The sequence below is a fragment of the Dreissena polymorpha genome, chromosome 3 (genome assembly GCF_020536995.1).
Source record: "Dreissena polymorpha isolate Duluth1 chromosome 3, UMN_Dpol_1.0, whole genome shotgun sequence".
NCBI classification, from domain to species: Eukaryota; Metazoa; Mollusca; class Bivalvia; order Myida; family Dreissenidae; genus Dreissena; species Dreissena polymorpha.
The window spans coordinates 71,227,160-71,246,632 of record NC_068357.1 but is presented as its reverse complement, the minus strand read 5'-3'; the positions used below and the strand labels follow the sequence as shown (position 1 = coordinate 71,246,632).

Genomic DNA, 19,473 nt, shown 5'->3' with positions numbered 1-19,473 from the left:
CCGAAGGAGTGTGTCCCAGCTAACTTACTTCACCCACAAACAGTTGAGACAAACTTTGAAGTTTCAGGCCTTTTTAAAGAAATATATATCTCATTGTCGCGTGGTATTGTGTTGTGGAGGAGGGTGGGGCGAGAATCCGGAGTACCCGTAGGAAACTCCACCTGTCAGGGAATGGGGATTGAATCCGAGTCGCCTGGTGAGAAACGCGCGTGCCAGTATCTGTGCTTTACGGACAACCGCATTTATCAAGGGGAATGACTCGTGTCGGCGTAATTGTAATACTCGATTAATACTTGTCTTACGGTCGAAAAACGAGTGTATCGTGATAACCCGGAAGTACTTCATGAATAACCTGAACTGAACAAAAACGAAAGGGAATAGAATTTGTGTTATTTTTACTGGATTTACGAGAGATAAATGGGTGTCTCAAATAAAAGAAGGTATGTTATGTCTTTCATAACTTTGTTCCATGCTATACACTGCTATTTAAGCTACTTACCCAACAATTATGTCCCAAATTTGCAAATTGAAATTATGAACTCCCTTTGACCTGATTGTTGGACACAACATAAATATCAATAATGATAATAATTGGACATTTGTTTGTGTTGCAACAACATATTAGAAAAAGATTTTCCTCATAAAACTATTCACTTATTTAACTTTTTTTTATAAATAATAACAGCAATCGGTTCTATACAAACTGAGTCTGCAAAACTAAGTTTCTCATCTTCAAAACTAAATTCAGCATTTCAATTTTCATAGGCATATGCAATTTTTATATAGCCCCAAAAATGTATAATTAATTAACAGTGATATTTTCATGACAGGACACTAATAGTTCTAACATATGCATTGCAATTTGGTGTTCAAGTTGTGGACTTAAGTTTGTATTCCAGTATTGATATTTTTGCATATAGACCAGTTGAATGTTATTGTTTACATTTGGGATTTTCTGCGCATGCGCACTGACTGGTTGGCAAAAAACACTGGTTACAGTAACGTAAAACATGTAAACATGTCTTTTGTTTAGTCAATAAAACGATACAAAATCCGAAATAAACATTAAAACTCTTAAATAATATTGCAAAAATATAACATTTAGTACCAATAAATGTATATTCATAAATATAATTTCTTCTGTATAAAAATACAAATTAGTTATTAACATCAGAGTAAACGTGATCGGAAGACTAAAAAGTGGCAATCCCACAAAACAAAACAACAAATATTCTTTCGTATTCTTTGTGATAGTAAGATTTTGTTAAATTATATTTCAAAGATAATAACGCATAGTCTACATTTAATTGGATTATAATTATAAGTGGTGTAGATATTGTTATTGTGCATAAGCGAACGAAAGTGTAAGAGGTGCATTTAATCAATTATAAAAGGAAGCGGAAAACATTACAATTTTTAAACATTGTAGTAATTTTATTTTCAATTGAACGAATTATCGTTTCGTTTCTATCGAATGACAATATCATAAAGTTTAGTATACATATGAAAAACAAGAACTGCATATTATGCAAATTGAACTGTCTTTGCGTGCACTCTCTTTACTTGTGATAAGGATTGATACAATCTAGCATTTTATGATAAAAAAATATATATATTAATTTATTTTAAGTTTTTTTACCCTTTTGTTGTTTGCTTGTTTTCATGATGGCGTCTCTAACACTACAGTAAAGTACAAAATCTCAACATGTAATAGCCGAGTTTACATTTGCCGGTACTCGTTAAATACGTTAATTGTGTAGCAGTGAAATTGTGCAATATTTTTTATTTATAGTTATTAAACACTGTATTATTATGCTTAACATGGCTAATTTACATATACACTAGTTCCTGTTAGTCCATTTCGGACAAATATCTTCATTTTTTTAAATATGATAAAATATTTTATTAAAGCAACTGTTTCGTATTTTGGCTTTACAATTTTGCTTAGATGATCGTTCAATATGCCAAGAGATGACATGGAGGTATCATCAATTTTGTTTAATGACCAGACACTTGTATGCCATCTCTGGTTTATGCAGGGACCCAAGAATAGGTCCCTGGATTTATGACACCATGTGTTCTTTAATTGTAATTGTTTTAACAGTATCCGATCATAACGGGATTATCGGTTTATGATGAACAAAGGTGCAATAAAACACCGGGTTAAAACGCTGAAACAAAGAGTGTCAAAATTGGTGTGAATATTAAATTAAATAAAAACAATAACATTGATCAAAGAAAAAAATATTTAATGTGTAACAAGGTGAGTTTTTACAGGCATAAATGTTCAAATCAGTTACTATATGTTGCGTACATAAAGTCAATCTATTTGTTGTTTGTTTACTTCCTTCTTTGTGTTCGTTCATTAAATTTGATTCAATTTCAATATCTGAGAATTTTTTATCTAAAAAATGGGCGCGAAGATGGGCCAAGTAGAGATTTTGTATGGTAACCACATACCGAGCTCGTATATTGTGTTCCACTCCCGAGTACGTTTATAGTAAACAAATAATAACAACAATAATTATAATCCAAAAATGCATTTCCTTGCACGCTTATGTTTTATTTAGACATAGTTAGTAAAATTATATTTGATAGTGTGTATTATTATCAATAAAAACAATGATTATTTCAACCTTCTCTATATGCGCTTATATGAATTTCACCACTTTTTGCCAACCAGTGGGCGGAGTCTTATATTTGCAGGTGCGCATGACGTCACTCGTCAACTGGTCTATTTACAGAAGTTAATGCTGACACTCTGTTCAAAGGTTCTGTACTGTTTACATCATAGTTTCATTATATTCAATATTTGTTTCATAAACTTAGAAGAAAAGGAAATGCAATATCAAAGAAGAGGACTAAGCCACACAGTATACAACTGAGTTTCCTATAAAACACAGTTTAAAGTACTGACTTTCAGTTCAGAAGATACTTCAAAATCTATTAACAGTGCTCCAGATAACATGCGTTAAGGTGTATAAACGAAATTTCTTAAATAACGATTTAGATTTAAAATCTTTGCGTAAAGTTACGCATTGAAAAAATAAAACACGAATTCGAAATTTTCGAATGTGCGTAAAACTTCCAGTAGAAAATTATATACGGTAATTTCATCCCGGTTCTGACTCGTCTAGGCGCTCAATTAAAACTACAACTTTAAGTCAACGTCACTCAAGCATTTGCTGTGAGGAAAAGCCACACCTAAGAACGGTCGAAAGGCCAAACGGTCTCAATTCTGTTCTTCTAGTATTGCAGGCGAGTCATTTTTGTTTATTGTACCTTTTTAATTAAACTTATCGTAATTTTTATACACAAGTAATATACTGTATACCTATTCAAAATGTCATTAAAATTAAATGTTAAATATAGTTTTTGATATGACTTTAACAGCGACCAAAAGGCCATTATGATCTAAGCCGAAGTGTCAGTGACCGTTTTACATAAAAAAAATCAAAATGGTCGACCGAAGCGGTGTATCAAAGCGTGGAAGGCAAAAAAAGCCATTTCAGTGTCAAAAGCCCACGCTGCATGCATTCTTTCAATCAGATTCAAATACCCAAAGCATGGTTTCGTCAATAAATGATGAACTTTAAGCTCTTGCGAAGCTGTCCGATTATGGGAAAGCAAGAAACGGAGAAGGAAAGCCAGGCTTTTCCAAGACTATAAACCAAAATGTTGAATTGTTGATGTGTCAAAAACAATGAATAAAACATTATTTGGTAATATATTGTTAAGAATTAATTTTATAAATAGGGGGTAAAATAAGAATGAATTTTTAAAATAGGGAGTAAAAAAGAATTTGACCAAATTTTTATCTGGAGCTCTGCTATTAAAATATTTTCCATTTTTAAAGTATCAAAATGATGTTTAAGCATATCACTTTTTAGTAGAATAGTCAGTTTTGTTTAAGTAAATTCAAGAAAATGAGAAAAGTCAAGCGCATTTATTTTATTTCGTTTAGGCCATTGGTTGAACTTGATCTCTACAAATTAAAGACTAAATGCAACGTACATGTACTTCCTAGTCATGTTTCATTTATTAAGCTAAATTACACAAACGCAAGCATTGAAATGTATAATTTTTGCTTTTTAAAGATCATGAAAAGAAGCTATTGTTTACAAGTACATCCACTAAACATATACATGAATGATTTTTATTTGCTTACTAATTTTAAGTTGGCATGCAGGGTTTTTTTACCTTATATAACAGACGCCGAATATCGGCGTCTTACCACACCAAACTAGGCTGGTTTTTTCCCCTTTCAGAACCAAAAATTCCCCCTAAAAAAAAGATTTTTTTTTTTTTTTTTTTTAAAGAAAGATGTGTCTCATGATTATAATATCTCAATTCTATTTCAATTTTATCTTGCCAAACGTAATAAATTATGAAAAAATGAAATAAACAATGAATATAGTGCAAACATGACTTGTACAAACCTATTGTAATAATGAGAGAGTAAGTAAACAAATCCCCCCAAAAGGGAAATGCCGCTAAAATTCCCACACGCACAATTTTTCCCCTAATCCCACGTAAAATTTCCCCTACATAAGGGCTAAAGGCCCCTTCCCCCACAACACAATAAAACCCCTGGCATGTCAATTGCTGACAAGTTGTCAGGCAAAATGTCTGACACTTTTTCTGGGTGAGTCTAAAGGTTTGTCCTGGCGGTTTTTGGTCCTTCTTACCATCTTTCTTGTCTGGACTTTTTTCAAGAAGTGGTTCAGAATCTGGTTTAATGATATTTCTCAGAAAAATTGACATTGGAACACTTAAATACATGTAGTTACTATAAGTATTATAATAACTATATAAATGGATTATTTTTCATGTCAGAGCTATTATTTATTGTTTTAAAACTTTTGGTTTAATTTCCAAAAGAACTTCGGAAAAGTATTCATGTGTATTTTACTGGAAGTTCTGCTTCAATTATTTTTTCATGTGACTTTGATTTCATTTTGAAACTTAAGTTTTTATCAAACAATAACTAGGGAATGACTAAATGTTTTTGAAATCTTTCAGGAATTAATGGTTCTTGCATATGAAGGCAAATGCTAGTTCAGGTTCAGTTTTTTGCGCTGTCAGGAAACAATTGCGATTTATTGTTCTTTTATTTTTAAATATTTACTTTTTATGTAAGAGGACTGGGCACCTCACTCTAATTGAGTTGGTGTTTCCAATTGAAATCATATGTTGTACCGATATTTATATATATATTTTTTTATTTGTAAAACCAATAATTTCTGTTTATAAAAAAAGAAGAAGACTTAATATTATGGCAATATTTTCTATGTGAAGATAATAAACTTATGCAAAAAAATCTTTACCTCATACCTCAACCCACTCAGAGTTAATAAAAAAGTGCTTTGTATTACTTGTGTCCTAAGTAGTTTGCACGATGATTTCAATTGCCTCTTGCATGTAAGCAACTTTAATTGGAATCAGGCAAAGGGGCTTGACTGCTAATAAACTCTTTTTTCGTGCAGAATTGCACATATACTCTACGGATATTGTAATATGTGGTTTTACTGAAACTCTAACAGATTGTGATGTATATTTGTACAACATGCAGCATGCAGATGCAAAAGATAAAAGTCAGCTAAGAATTCTAAAATGTTGAGTTTTGCATGATGCCATGCTGTAAATAATTAGATTAGAAAATTCTGAGAAGGTTTTGCTTTATATTTACACCTTGCTGAACATTTTTTCTGCAGCTTGTTTGCTGTGATTGACAACATGCTAATTCCTGATGCTTAAAATTGAGTGTTTAGCATGAAACTATTGTTTGTGATGGAGAAATGTTAAAAATGTTTTACGCCTCAAAATATTCTTTTCCCTTAGTGTGATTTGTATACAGGGGTATAATCGCGTACATTATATTGTCTAAAGCTTCTTACGTTTGCTTTAGTTACAGGAAATATTAATCAGAGCCATCGCTCTTGTGTGTATCGTTGTTTGACCAAGGTTTGAAGTCACTTGATTAGATAAACCCATGTATTATTCCAACATGTTCAATGGGTTAAGAGATTATTCACATTTTTTTATTATTAACCTGTGCAATCACCCGAAAAAATAGTGATTGTTGTTGTGTACAAGCACAAGAGCTTTAACATATTTTGAAGGCCTAGATGAAAATGTCCAATACGGAAGAAAGGTCTTTTCTTGGTGTTCTAGCATATCTTTGTATTTTGTGATATCAGCATTTTTTTTCGTTTTTTTCCAAGTAAACAGACCCATTACAGAAGCAATATTGTAAAAAAAAATCCCAGTTGAAAAAAAATCCCTTTTTGTTTAAATACAAAAAAGTAGTTGCTGATGAATATTATACCTCAATTTTATTTCAATTACATCTAACAAAGTACACATGTATATAATACTATAAGTTTTATGATTTTGTTCTTATAATTTGTATTGATATAAAGAGTTATTTTGAATTAGTTTTTCCAAAAATCAGTGGACTGAAAAAGTTCCCAAAGATGATTAGATCCCAACTTGCATTTTTTCCATATTGCATGCCGAGGAATTCATTTAATAACCTTAATTTAAAAGCTTAAAGCTACTGGTAACAGCAGTGTAGATATTGGAACAGTTACTGGACATAGTATAAATGTTCACTGCTAAGTGTTAATGGTTTATACTAGTATTTGATTGGAGGGACTCGATAGGCAAGCAGCTCTCTGTCGTTTGTGTGATGTGTTCGGCTGTACCTCGACTTAAAGCATAATTCTGTTTGAGAACTTGGATACCATGTGTTATCACCACCAAACTCACCAACACCACCAACAACACAACTTCATGTATAATCAACATGGCACACAGTAAGCATTTAATGGAGTTCTTGCTCCAATGAACATTTGATGTGTATTAAATCTTGTCTTTGTGTCTTTTTCGAAGTGGGATTACTATCGTGGGAATGTGATTTTTTCAAGGTGGATGTAATTTGGTAATTCTTATATATCTATAACTGTTAATGTATTATGTGAAAAAACACAAACTTTTACAAATTATACTAGGCATGGGAACAAAATACTGAAAATCATATTTGAATATTCGATTGTCATTATTCAAATTTATTTGAATATTCGATTTTTATATATATATATAGTTGAGCTATCCTTCTCACCCCGGCGTCGGTGTTACCGTTAGCGTTGGAATGTTAAAGTTTGCGTACCACCTCAAATATTTCCTATGTCCCTTGACGTATTGCTTTTATATTTTGCATACTTCGTTACCAACATGACCCCAATCTATAAACAAGAGCAGACAACTGTATCAAGCATTTTGTAAGAATTGTGGCTCTTTTTATTCCCCCGGATCGATAGGTCGGGGATATATTGTTTTTGTCCTGTCTGTCTGTCTGTCTGTCTGTCATTCTGTCCCAAAACTTTAACCTTGGTTAAAGTTTGATAACTTTTGCAATATTGAACATAGCAACTTGATATTTACCATGCATGTGCATCTCATGGAGCTGCTCATTTTGAGTGGTGAAAAGTCAAGGTCAAGGTCATCTTTCAAGGTCAAAGGTCAAATATCATTGTATTTTTCTTTCCTAAAACTTTAAGCTTAGTACAAGTTTTATCATAACCTTTTTAATATTGAACACAGCAACTTCATATTTGGCATGCATGTGTATCTCATGGAGCTGCACATTTTGAGTGGTGAAAGGTCAAGGTCATCCTTCAAGGTCAAAAGTCAAAAAAATAAATAAATCATTTCTCCATTCAATCTTAATGTATCTCATGGAGCTGCTCATTTTTGAGTGGTGAAAAGTCAAGGTCAAGGTCATCCTTCAAGGTCAAAGGTCAAATATCATTGTATTTTTCTTTCCTAAAACTTTAACCTTCTTTAAAGTTTTATCATAACTTTTTTAATATTGAACACAGCAACTTCATATTTGGCATGCATGTGTATCTCGTGGAGCTGCACATTTTGAGTGGTGAAAGGTCAAGGTCATCCTTCAAGGTCAAAGGTCAAAAATTAAAAAAAAATTAATTCATTTCTCCATTCAATCTCTTACTTACTTCTCGTGGAGCTGCACATTTTGAGTGGTGAAAGGTCAAGGTCATCCTTCAAGGTCAAAGGTCAAATACATGTATATGGCTTCAAAGCGGCGCAATAGGGGGCATTGTGTTTCTGACAAACACATCTCTTGTTTCACTTAGAATATGCATATTATTGATAAATCTATGTTAAAGTTTGCGTACCACCTCAAATATTTTCTATGTCCCTTGACATATTGCTTTCATATTTTGCATACTTCTTTACCAGCATGACCCCAATCTATAAACAAGAGCAGACAACTGTATCAAGTATTTTGTAAGAATTATGGCCCTTTTTTCACTTATAATATGCATACTGTATTATTGATAAATCTATGTTAAAGTTTGCGTACCACCTCAAATATTTTCTATGTCCCTTGACATATTGCTTTCATATTTTGCATACTTCTTTACCAGCATGACCCCAATTTATAAACAAGAGCAGAAAACTGTATCAAGTATTTTGTAAGAATTATGGCCCTTTTTTCACTTATAATATGCATATTATTGATAAATCTATGTTAAAGTTTGTGTACCACCTCAAATATTTTCTATGTCCCTTGACATATTGCTTTCATATTTTGCATACTTCTTTACCAGCATGACCCCAATCTATAAACAAGAGCAGACAACTGTATCAAGTATTTTGTAAGGATTATGGCCCTTTTTTCACTTAAAAAATTTAAAATTTTGTTTAGTTTTGTGTTTAGGCCCACTTTTTTCCTAAAGTATCAAAGCTATTGCTCTCATACTTGCAACACTTGCTAACTATAATAATATAATAATATATTACTTTGTTTTATGTCTTTACAAATGTTCAATAGATTGTGGAAAATATACCTGAACTCAGAATTGTCTATAAAGTACAACTTCTTTAAAACAAAAGCAATCAATATGTTTCAATTATGGTCCTCTTCCACTTAGAATATGACTATATTACCGTGACCTTATTGAATATGAACAATTTCCCAATGATGGCTTACGTTATACTGTCAAGCACTCGAATAGTCGAGCGCGCTGTCTTCTGGCAGCTCTTATTATGTTTTTCTTTTTAAATAAATACTGTTTATTTTAATAAGTTATAAGATATTTTCGGAAAAAACATTACCGTAATTTTAATTTATTTCAATACTTCTTAATGATTCGGATTACTTCCCATAAATAATATTTATGCTTTTGTTTTCGCTATTTTTTCTAGAATTAAGAACCACGACGATTAAATTGGTTAATATTTAAGTAACTAAATTTTGATTAAATAAACATTGATTTAATATATGGATATAGCATTCAAAACAAAAATGGCATACAGTACAGCCAAAGCGGCACAAACAAAATCCGCGGCTACGCCACGGCCAGATTATTAGTCCGCGGCGGCCGAATCGTGTGTTCACGCGGCGTATCGCCGTGGCACTCGGCATCGATCTGCGCAATGACGCCGAGTCTGTATTAACCTCGCGTACTTTCGCGAAGTAAATCCGCCGCATACGTACGCGGCGGATCGAGTGAAAAGATATCCACTTACATGTACATGTACATACATGTATGTGTAGCGTAGAATTAATTACGCGCAACTGTTTATGTTTCGTTCAATTATCATTATTAAATTTGTAATCCGAAACACACTTCCGAATTTTAATGCTAACGCGTCCTTTGGCAAATTCTAGCGTCAAATAAACAGTGCTAAAATATCCTTTGTTTCATAAAAAGCGCGCGAAAATTATGCAGACATGTAGAACGTCGTTTGGAAAGTTTGAGTGTATTTTGTGTTGTATAAATACATGAACATCACGTCAGGCGTAAATCGCGTGTTCAGTGGGGAAAAAAACGCCCCGATTAGACGTTATTTCATCATCTCTATAAATAGTAACAAATGCCAAAATGTATTTGATACTTAAGGAAATATCGAGAATGTTTGTGTATCGTAAATATTTACCAGCATTTGCTTTAAAACTGGAATATACGGGAGTATCGGGTAATTAGTAGCGATATTAACTGTATAATATGAACAAAATAAAACGTGTTTATATACGCATATTCAAACAATAGTTATAATAAGCTGATAATTAACAAAACAACAAATACGTCGTCACCGTCTTGATTATTGATGTGGCTTCAAACTGCTAATTTTCTCAGCTAAAATATAATAGCAGAATAAACATGCAATTAATTTATAAATCCACCATATGCTGGAGCATTGACCACTTGTATGTGCGAAATCATAATTACGTGACCTTGTTTATATGTGAAATACATACACTACGGGCGGGAAACAAACTTAATTGGCCAGACACATTAACTATGCTTACATGTATATGATAATACAATCCGCGCACAATAAATTTATTATGATTTTAATTATTATTATAATTGTTCTTTCAAAATTTGTTATCTTCATGCAACTAATAATTTTTAAAAGATTTTTTATTTCATGATGCGCATCGACTCGGCATGATGCCGCGGATCGCGGCATGCCTCGGCGGACAGATGCGAAGTTTCGCGGCGAAATGCGACTTGCCGCCGCATACTGACGCGGCTTCAACGACTGACGCGGCATCGACTCGTTTCGCCTTGCCGCCGCGGATCGCGAAATACGTTTGTTCCGCTTTGGCTGTACTGTACGTCCTGATCTCGATGGGACAGACCCCCTTTTGGTGTATTTGGCTCGGCATCCTGATATGAGACAATTTGTCCCGATATTCGCAAAACACGACGTGCGTTCCACAAATTAACAATTAAATTTGCTTTTCAAGGTCTGTCTTGGTAAAACTTACTATCACTAATCCCTTTATTGCCCCTTATTACCATCTACTTCTACTACTCGAGTGCATCAGTGTAGTTTTTGACGCCTTATCAGCAATTTATCGGAAAATTATTGATTTTGTCAGGCATTTACACCATGGTGTTTTATGATATGGGTTGCTAATAGCTATTGATAGATGTGTCGCACTGAAATAAAAGCCAGCTGCGGCCCAATCAAGTCCAAAGATACTTTGTATTATACCACCTGAGGTTAAAAGACCTGTCAAAACACAGATTTTGTTTATTAAACAAATCAAATGCTTATTGATACAAATTGATGTTTCACATAAATTAATTTTCATTTTCGCTGATTATCAAAAAATAGTTTGTACAAATTGCATCAATATAAATTTTAAGTAAATTGGCGATTGGTCCCTATCCTTATACCCTCCTGTTTGCTAATTATCATTTTGTTCATTGATGGCAGCTGTTATCAAAACAATGACTCTTATAGGAAAGTCGTCTGCACTAAACCCACACTGCGACTTTGTACATGTTCTTATAACTTTTTATGCCCCCTTTCGAAGAAAAGGGGGTATATAGTTTTTGCACTGTCCGTCAGTCTGTCTGTCAGTCAGTCTGTCAGTCTGTCACACTTTTCGTGTCCGCTCTCTTATTCAAATAGTTTTCATCCGATCTTTACCAAACTTGGTTAGAAGTTGTATCTAGACAATATCCAGGTCAAGTTCGAATATGGGTCATGCTGGGTCAAAAACTAGGTCACGGGGTCACTTAGTGCATTTCAAGGATTTAGCATGGTGTCCACTCTCTAATTGAAGTAGTTTTCATCTGATCTTTACCAAACTTGGTCAGAAGTTGTATCAATACAATATCTAGGTCAAGCTCGAATATGGGTCATGCCGGGTCAAAAACTAGGTCACAGGGTCACTTTGTGCATTTCAAGGATTTAGCATGGTGTCCGCTCTCTAGTTTATGTGGCTTTCTGATTTATTTTGATATTCTAAGACATTTTTATGCCCTCGAAGGAGGGCATTTAGTGATCGGACTGTCCGTCCGTCTGTCTGTCTGTCCGTCACACTTTGCGTTTAGATTTCAAAAAATGCTCATAACTTCTATGTCCCTTCAGATAGTAATTTCATATTTGGCATGCATGTGTATATGGACAAGCCTTTCCATACACACACAAATTTCGACCCCTGTGACCTTGATCTTGAACTTAGGGTCCGCGTTTAGGTTTCAAAATCTGCTTTTAGGTTTCGAAAAAAGCTCAAAACTTCTACCAAGCGTTTTTAGGGGGCATAAGTCATCCTATGGTGACAGCTCTTGTTTAGAAGTATCTTTGCAAACAAATAGAATATTCAAATATGAATTTTGGAATATTAGGATATTCGGATATTCTGTCACATCCCTAAATTATACATATACAATTTCAAGTAACATGTAAATTTGAACATAAATTGACAATGTAAATGGATAATTTACACTGAGTTTATAAGAAGGTTTGATTTAAATCACAATGGATACATTAGTTATATATTTAAAGATTAAATGACAGTTAATTGTAAGTTTTCTTTAATTGCTATGTTAAATCTCAAAAAATGGACTGAGTAAAGTACAGATCTTTACTTGTTCACCTGTTGACAGTTTTCTTATTGACTCTCATTGTGTTTATAAGATGCTTTGATTTTAAGGATTATAATTTTTATGCCCCGAAGGAGGGCATATAGTGATCTGACCGTCCGTCCGTCTGTCTGTCTATCTGTCTGTCTTTCCGTCACACTTTGCGTTTAGGTTTTGCGTTTAGGTTTCAAAAAATGCTCATAACCTTTATGTCGCTTCAGATAGCAACTTGATATTTGGCATGCAGGTGTATCTCATGGAGCTGCACATTTTGAGTGGTGAAAGGTCATCCTTCAAAGTCAAAGGTCAAAAAAACATCCAAGGAAAGTAATAAGCTTCAAAGGGAGATACAGTACAGCCAAAGCGGAACAAACGTATTTCGCGATCCGCGGCGGCAAGGCGAAACGAGTCGATGCCGCGTCAGTCGTTGAAGCGGCGTCAGTATGCGGCGGCAAGTCGCATTTCGCCGCGAAACTTCGCATCTGTCCGCCGAGGCATGCCGCAGTCCGCGACATAATGCTGAGTCGATGCGATCATGAAATATTTTTTTTTTAATTATTAGTTACATTTAGTTAACAAATTTTGAAAGAACAATTATAATAATAATTAAAATCATAATAAATTTATTATGCGCGGATTGTATTAGCATATACATGTAAGCATAGTGTCTGGCCAATTATTAAGGTTGTTTCCCGCCCGTAGCGTATGTATTTCACACATAAACAAGGTCACGTAATTATGTTTTCGCACATACAAGTGGTCAAGGCTCCAGCATATGGTGGATTTATAAATTAATTGCATGTTGATTCCGCTATTATATTTTAGCTGAGAAAATTAGCAGTTTGAAGCCACATCAATAATCAAGACGGTGACGACGTATTTGTAGTTTTGTTAATTATCAGCTTATTATAACTATTGTTTGAATATGCGTATATAAACACGTTTTATTTTGTTCATATTATACAGTTAATATTGCTACTAATTACCCGATAATCCCGTATATTCCAGTTTTAAAGCAAATGCTGGTAAATATTTACGATACACAAACATTCTCGATATTTCTTTAAGTATCAAATACATTTTGGCATTTGTTACTATTTATAGAGATGATGAAATAACGTCTAATCGGGGCGTTTTTTTTCTCCACTGAACACGCGATTTAAGCCTGACGTGATGTTCATGTATTTATACAACACAAAATACACCCAAACTTTCCAAACGACGTTCTACATGTCTGCATAATTTTCGCGCGCTTTTTATGAAACAAAGGATATTTTAGCACTGTTTATTTGACGCTAGAATTTGCCAAAGGACGCGTTAGCATTAAAATTCGGAAGTGTGTTTCGGATTACAAATTTAATAATGATAATCGAACGAAACATAAACAGTTGCGCGTAATTAATTCTACGCTACACATACATGTATGTACATGTAGGTGGATATCTTTTCACTCGATCCCCCGCGTACGTATGCGGCGGATTTACTCCGCGAAAGTACGCGTGGTTAATACAGACTCGGCGGCGTTGCGCGGATCGATGCCGAGTGCCACGGCGATACGCCGCGTGAATACACGATTCGGCTGCCGCGGACTAATAATCTGGCCGTGGCGTAGCCGCGGATTATGTTTGTGCCGCTTTGGCTGTACTGTAATTATCTGTACATGCCAAAAAAAAAATCAAAGCGGCGCAGAAGGGGGCATTGTGTTTCTGACAAACACATCTTTTGTTCATTATTTAATTTAACATTGCAAGAGTAAAAAAAAAATAACAGGAGGAAAAACAACAACAATATCCGATCAACTCTTAGAAATCTAAGCCTATAAGTCAGTTAGAACCTTGGCTTTTCCAATCTTAGGAGAATTTTAATATTGTTTACTGAAATCAAATAACATAAATTGTTATTTAGTATTTTTTTAGGGGAATATATTTTTTTTCTGGAAAAAAACGTAATTTTTTTTGGGGGGGGGGGGGCTTTATTTTGATCCCAAAAGTTAAGACGAAAAAAACACTGATGACTCCTTTAGATTAAGGTAGATGCATGGTAGAAACTTAAATAAGTATGCAATTTTTTTATTTGAGCTTACAGGCAAACAAAAGTATGGTTCAGGCAAGTTAATTATTATAGGTTATTAAATAATTTCTTATTGGTTTCATTGCTTGTAAAAACTTAAATCACATATTTTGATGTAAACTTTCAGGAAAGCAATAATTGTAAATTTAAAAGTTGAATATTGATTACAGTTTCGTCTAAAAAGCAAATTCACATGTTTGGATTTGATCTTTTTAAGACGGTTTTATATTACTCTTACGTTATCTTTTCCACACATTATTGGCATTTAGTTTAGTGTCAATTTGAACATTTCAATTCATCAACACATGAACAGGTTTGGCTTTTTCATGTTGTCTGTTTCCTATTTATAAGGATTCCTCTTGAAATTCAGAAAGTTATACATTGAAATCAGAAAAATGCTTGACATTTAACTGGAATAAATATTGCACTGTATATTCATCGGGAATATTATGTTAACAACACCACCAACAACACAACCATATAATATGTTGTTTTTCTGATGAATCTTGGTTGCTGCTCTGATATAAAATTATAAGCCCAAAGAAAATATTTTGAAGCAAAGCATTATATGGTAAAATAATCATCATTCATTGGGGCCTAACATGTCAGGCCCATAAATATTATAACCACAGGAAATATGCATCAATACGTATCTAAGTGGTTAAGGATTCAAAACGTATCTAAGTGGTAAAGGGTTAAATACGTGTCTAAGTGGTAAAGGGTTAAATACGTGTCTAAGTGGTAAAGGGTTAAATACGTGTCTAAGTGGTAAAGGGTTAATACGTATCCAAGTTGTAAAGGGTATAATAGGTATCTAAGTGGTAAAGGGTATAATAGGTATCTAAGTGGTAAAGGGTTAAATACATATCTGAGTGGTAAAGGGTTTAATACGTGTTTAATACGTGTCTAAGTGGTAAATGGTTGATACGAATCCAAGTGGTAAAGGGTATAATAGGTACCTAAGTGGTAAAGGGTTAATATGTATCTAAGTGATAAAGGGTTTAATACGTGTCTTAGTGGTAAAGGGTTTAACACATGTACTTGTCTAAGTGGTACAGGGTTTAATACGTATCTAAGTGGTAAAGGGTTTAATATGTATCTAAGTGGTAAAGGGTTTAATATGTATCTAAGTGCATGGTAAAGGGTTTAATGCATATGTATTAAAATATATATATATCTAAGTGGTAAAGGGTTAAGGAACACATGCAACATATGCCACACTCTGGGAAAACAGGGCTTTATGCGTGTGTGTAAAGAGTCATCTCAGATTAGCCTGAACAAACTGCAACGACTTATCAGGGACGATGCTCGGCCAAAAATGGATTTTTTCTTATAAGAGACTTCCTTGAAATGAAAAATACTATAAAGCAAAAGTGGATCAATGAGCTTATGGAACAAGTGTGAGTTAAAAATGGAATGTTTGGAGCTAATATAGCAGAACTTGACCTGATTTTTGTATTGTAAATAAATATCTATGTGAAGGTTTATCTATGCAGACCTACATAGGCTGTTAGCAGAATGATGGTTTGTTTTGAAATGGTTAAAGGTGTAGGTTGATTATACAGAAAGCAAATGAAAGCTGAATGAAATGTAAATGTAGACAAACCCTTTTTCTTGTTGGAGCCAAGTCTGGAACTAAAAAATAACACATCTGTAATATATGAAAAATATTTTTGACAAAAATTAATGGTTTATATTTCAGTTGTAAAAATAAAAATAATTATTCAATAACCTGCTTATGTTACGTAAATGCCTTGAACTAAAACCTTTGACAAATAGAAAGGCTAAGTGATCTCTGAGATTCAGTTTGTCAATCATTTTAGCAACAATCAATGCACGCTGCAAAATATGAATTACACAGCCGTACAAATTGCTGTCATATTTTTCTGATTATTTCAGAAATTCCGAGAAACGGAAGGAGAAGTCACGTGACGCTGCGCGATGTCGTCGCGGGAAAGAAGCGGAGATATTTTCAGACTTGGCCAGCCACCTGCCCTTGCCGATGTCCACTATCGATGCACTGGACAAGGCCTCAATCATGAGGCTACTGCTGAGTGACCTGAAAATACGCACTGTCATGAATAAGCGGCCAAAATATGGTAATAACAATGGCTGTTACATGTATAATGACACTATGCAAGCTTTGTATACTTAGCAATGCCTGGTGGTTTTACAATTAACATTTGTCAATATTGATTGCATTTTTTCTGGCTTTTCTTATATTCTTAACTTGCTGTTTTTACTCCAATCTCAAATTTCATGCCTTGGAATCTTATGCTGGTGGGATATATTGATCTTCTGGCCATCCTTTTGAGGTTAACACTGAAGGATTCATTTTTTATGACATCAAAAATGCTTCCTCCTCCTCCTTGGCGATCATCATCTTCTTCCTCCTCCTAAATCTCATCATCATCTTCATCATCATCATCATTGCCTTGACTGGTTGGGCCGTTGGGAGATATTGAAGGAAGACAATACAGAAACCCTCCTGCAGTAATGTCTGTTGTGTGATGCTGAGAGTAATTGACCCATGGGAAGGGATGTCCACTCTTTTTCATTGTCCATCCAGCTTTTCTTCTGAGGGCCTCGACATCAACATCCCTGTAACATGCCCTGGAGAACAGTCTTGCACAGAGAGTTGTGCCTGGTGACGTGTCCAAACCAAGCTAGCTTTCGTTGTTTGACGGTCCCCAGTAGGGGCTCTTGTTGACCAACAAGTGTTGCAGTCATTTTCCAGACGTACTGGTTGGTCTTGTGCTCCATGCAATAGATGCAAAGCAGTCTTCGGAGCCATATGTTCAAATGCCTGTATTCTGCGCTCTGTGTCCGTGTGAAGCATCCAGGTCTCTCAGCCATAGATTGGGATGGAGTCTACAAGGGACTTGTAGAGCCTGCACTTGGTGCGGAAGCTGATGGAACTGCTTTTCCACAGCTAGCTTAGTCTGGCCATCGCTGTGGTCGCCATAGCAATTCTTATTAGTACCTCAGCGGTACTGGTACCAGCCTTGGACAAGGCGACCAAGTACTTTAAGCTCGTCACTTCTTCTAGCTTCTTGCTGTTCATGATGATGAATGCACTGGTGTTGATATTGTTGTTTTCCATGATCTTTGACTTCTCAGTTCTGACCTCCATCCAGTATGCTTCTGCTATTTCATAGTGTCTGTTTGTGAGATCTTGAAATTCACTGCTGATGCCATCCATGACGTCAATGTCATCAACCAATCTGAAGTTGGAGATTGGTCTTCCATTGATGCAGATAGAGGTGTGGTGGTCATGGAGAGTCTCCTGCATTATCTTCTCAAGAAAAATGTTGAACAGGACAGGAGAGAGCAGACATCCCTGACAGAGGCCCACTGATGTCCTGAACAGGGTTCGCACAGACCTTGAAAAGTGCTTGAAAATCAAGGTTTATCTTAAAAAGTGCTTAAAAACGATCTGGAGTGCTTAAAAGTGCTTATTTTCAACCATAGCCTTGAAAAGTGCTTAGAAAGTGCTTGGATTTGGCTGGAAAAGTGCTTGAAAATGAAATAACAACAATTAAAAAGTTAAAAACAGATTCATTATTTCCAAGCTTTCAGATAATTTCACGTCATATCGATCCGATGATATTGATCGCTCCTCGTATCTGACCCACACCAATTTTAGCGCGCTTTTTATCAGAACAAAGAAATTCATTTATTTCATATAGAAAATGTAACCTTAAATAGCTGTACACGATGCGTGCAAACCGTGTCAGATGATTTACACATGTTGCAATACAACTGTCCTGATTGGGCGCTTATTTCATCAAATCTTTAAATAGAATCATATGAGGAAATTCATTTGATACTTTCGAAAATTGCAAACGTTTGTGTTTATAACTCTCATCGTCTATATTACCCACCCATAATTTGAGTTTAAAAATGAAAATCGGGCATATATGGGATTATTGAGTAATGAATAAAGATGGGAGAAGTTGCATGTATGCGATTGAGACAGTTGAAACGTATGTATCGGGGAATCTGGAGACTCGGGATAATACGATTACTACAATCAGTTATGAGTTCTCCTTGGCTTCAAACTGTTAATTGAATAATCAAACACTTAATAAACACTCCTCCAGTCGCGGTATCCTACAGCTAGGTGCGAACACTGTTTTTTTTTATACGCGGAGTTTTATAAGACAAAAACTACTGTCATGGGCATGGGTGTGAAATACATTATTCATTATCACTTTTAAATGAAAGGGATCAATACAATGCGTTTATGTTGAATTATTTTATTTTAAGCGAACACGATGAACATGGCGGTATATATTATGGGTCTGGGGTGATTCGCGGTGTTCGCCTAATGGCAAACGGCCCCGCAACATTTGATCTGAACACTCATGGCGGGGTTCATATTGGTAAGCGAACACGGTGTGATGAACACCGCAGCGAGTGGCGTTTGTTTAAGTACACGGTGCCTGTACAAAGGGTTAAAATACATATTTTCATGTCTTTTCTATGAGTCCGAAGTCGTAGTTTTTTTTCCAGATGTATGACAGTTCCGATCTGTTTATACTAGCAGGTACTGGATCGGTACGGGTTTTTTAATGTAAGGGAGGTAACTACTACTCATCTGTCGCCAATAGGTCTACTTTGTTGTTTTTTTTGTATGCATTATGCCATTACGGTGCTGACAAGTTGAAATATGCCAGTGAATAAGTGCATTTTTCAGAAAGGGTTGCTTTTGAAGTACCCTTGGGTTATTGACAACGCCAATTCTAAGTATGCAGAACAGATATAGAGATGGCTAATATGGGGGAATCCGCGTTGTAAAGCCACCAGAAGAGTGAACATTTAGAATACATATTCAATACAAATAACGGGTTTTTTTTGGTATGTGTGATGCCTTTGGTCAATTACGGTACTATATCATAATGAAATATCTTACTTTTGATTAAAACAGTTGTTACGGTATCAGGGTAGTGCATACTGTTGTACATGTAAGTCACAAAGAATG

The 19,473-nt window shown here is 34.8% G+C and overlaps 1 protein-coding gene across 2 annotated transcripts in view; it reads left to right on the top strand.

The window, feature by feature from the left end:
• The first annotated feature begins 248 nt into the window (after positions 1-248).
• The window catches only part of LOC127874697 (hypoxia-inducible factor 1-alpha-like), an 88,602-nt gene continuing 69,377 nt past the window's right edge, over positions 249-19,473 (top strand). Inside the window, exons 1-2 of one of the 2 annotated variants that reach the window (XM_052419233.1) lie at positions 249-440; positions 16,389-16,588. In XM_052419233.1, coding sequence (XP_052275193.1) covers positions 418-440; positions 16,389-16,588 — 223 coding nt within the window. In that variant the 5' untranslated portion in view covers positions 249-417. Of the gene's footprint in view, positions 441-6,643; positions 6,819-16,388; positions 16,589-19,473 lie in introns of those variants that run through there. The other variant, XM_052419232.1, reaches the window with a different exon arrangement.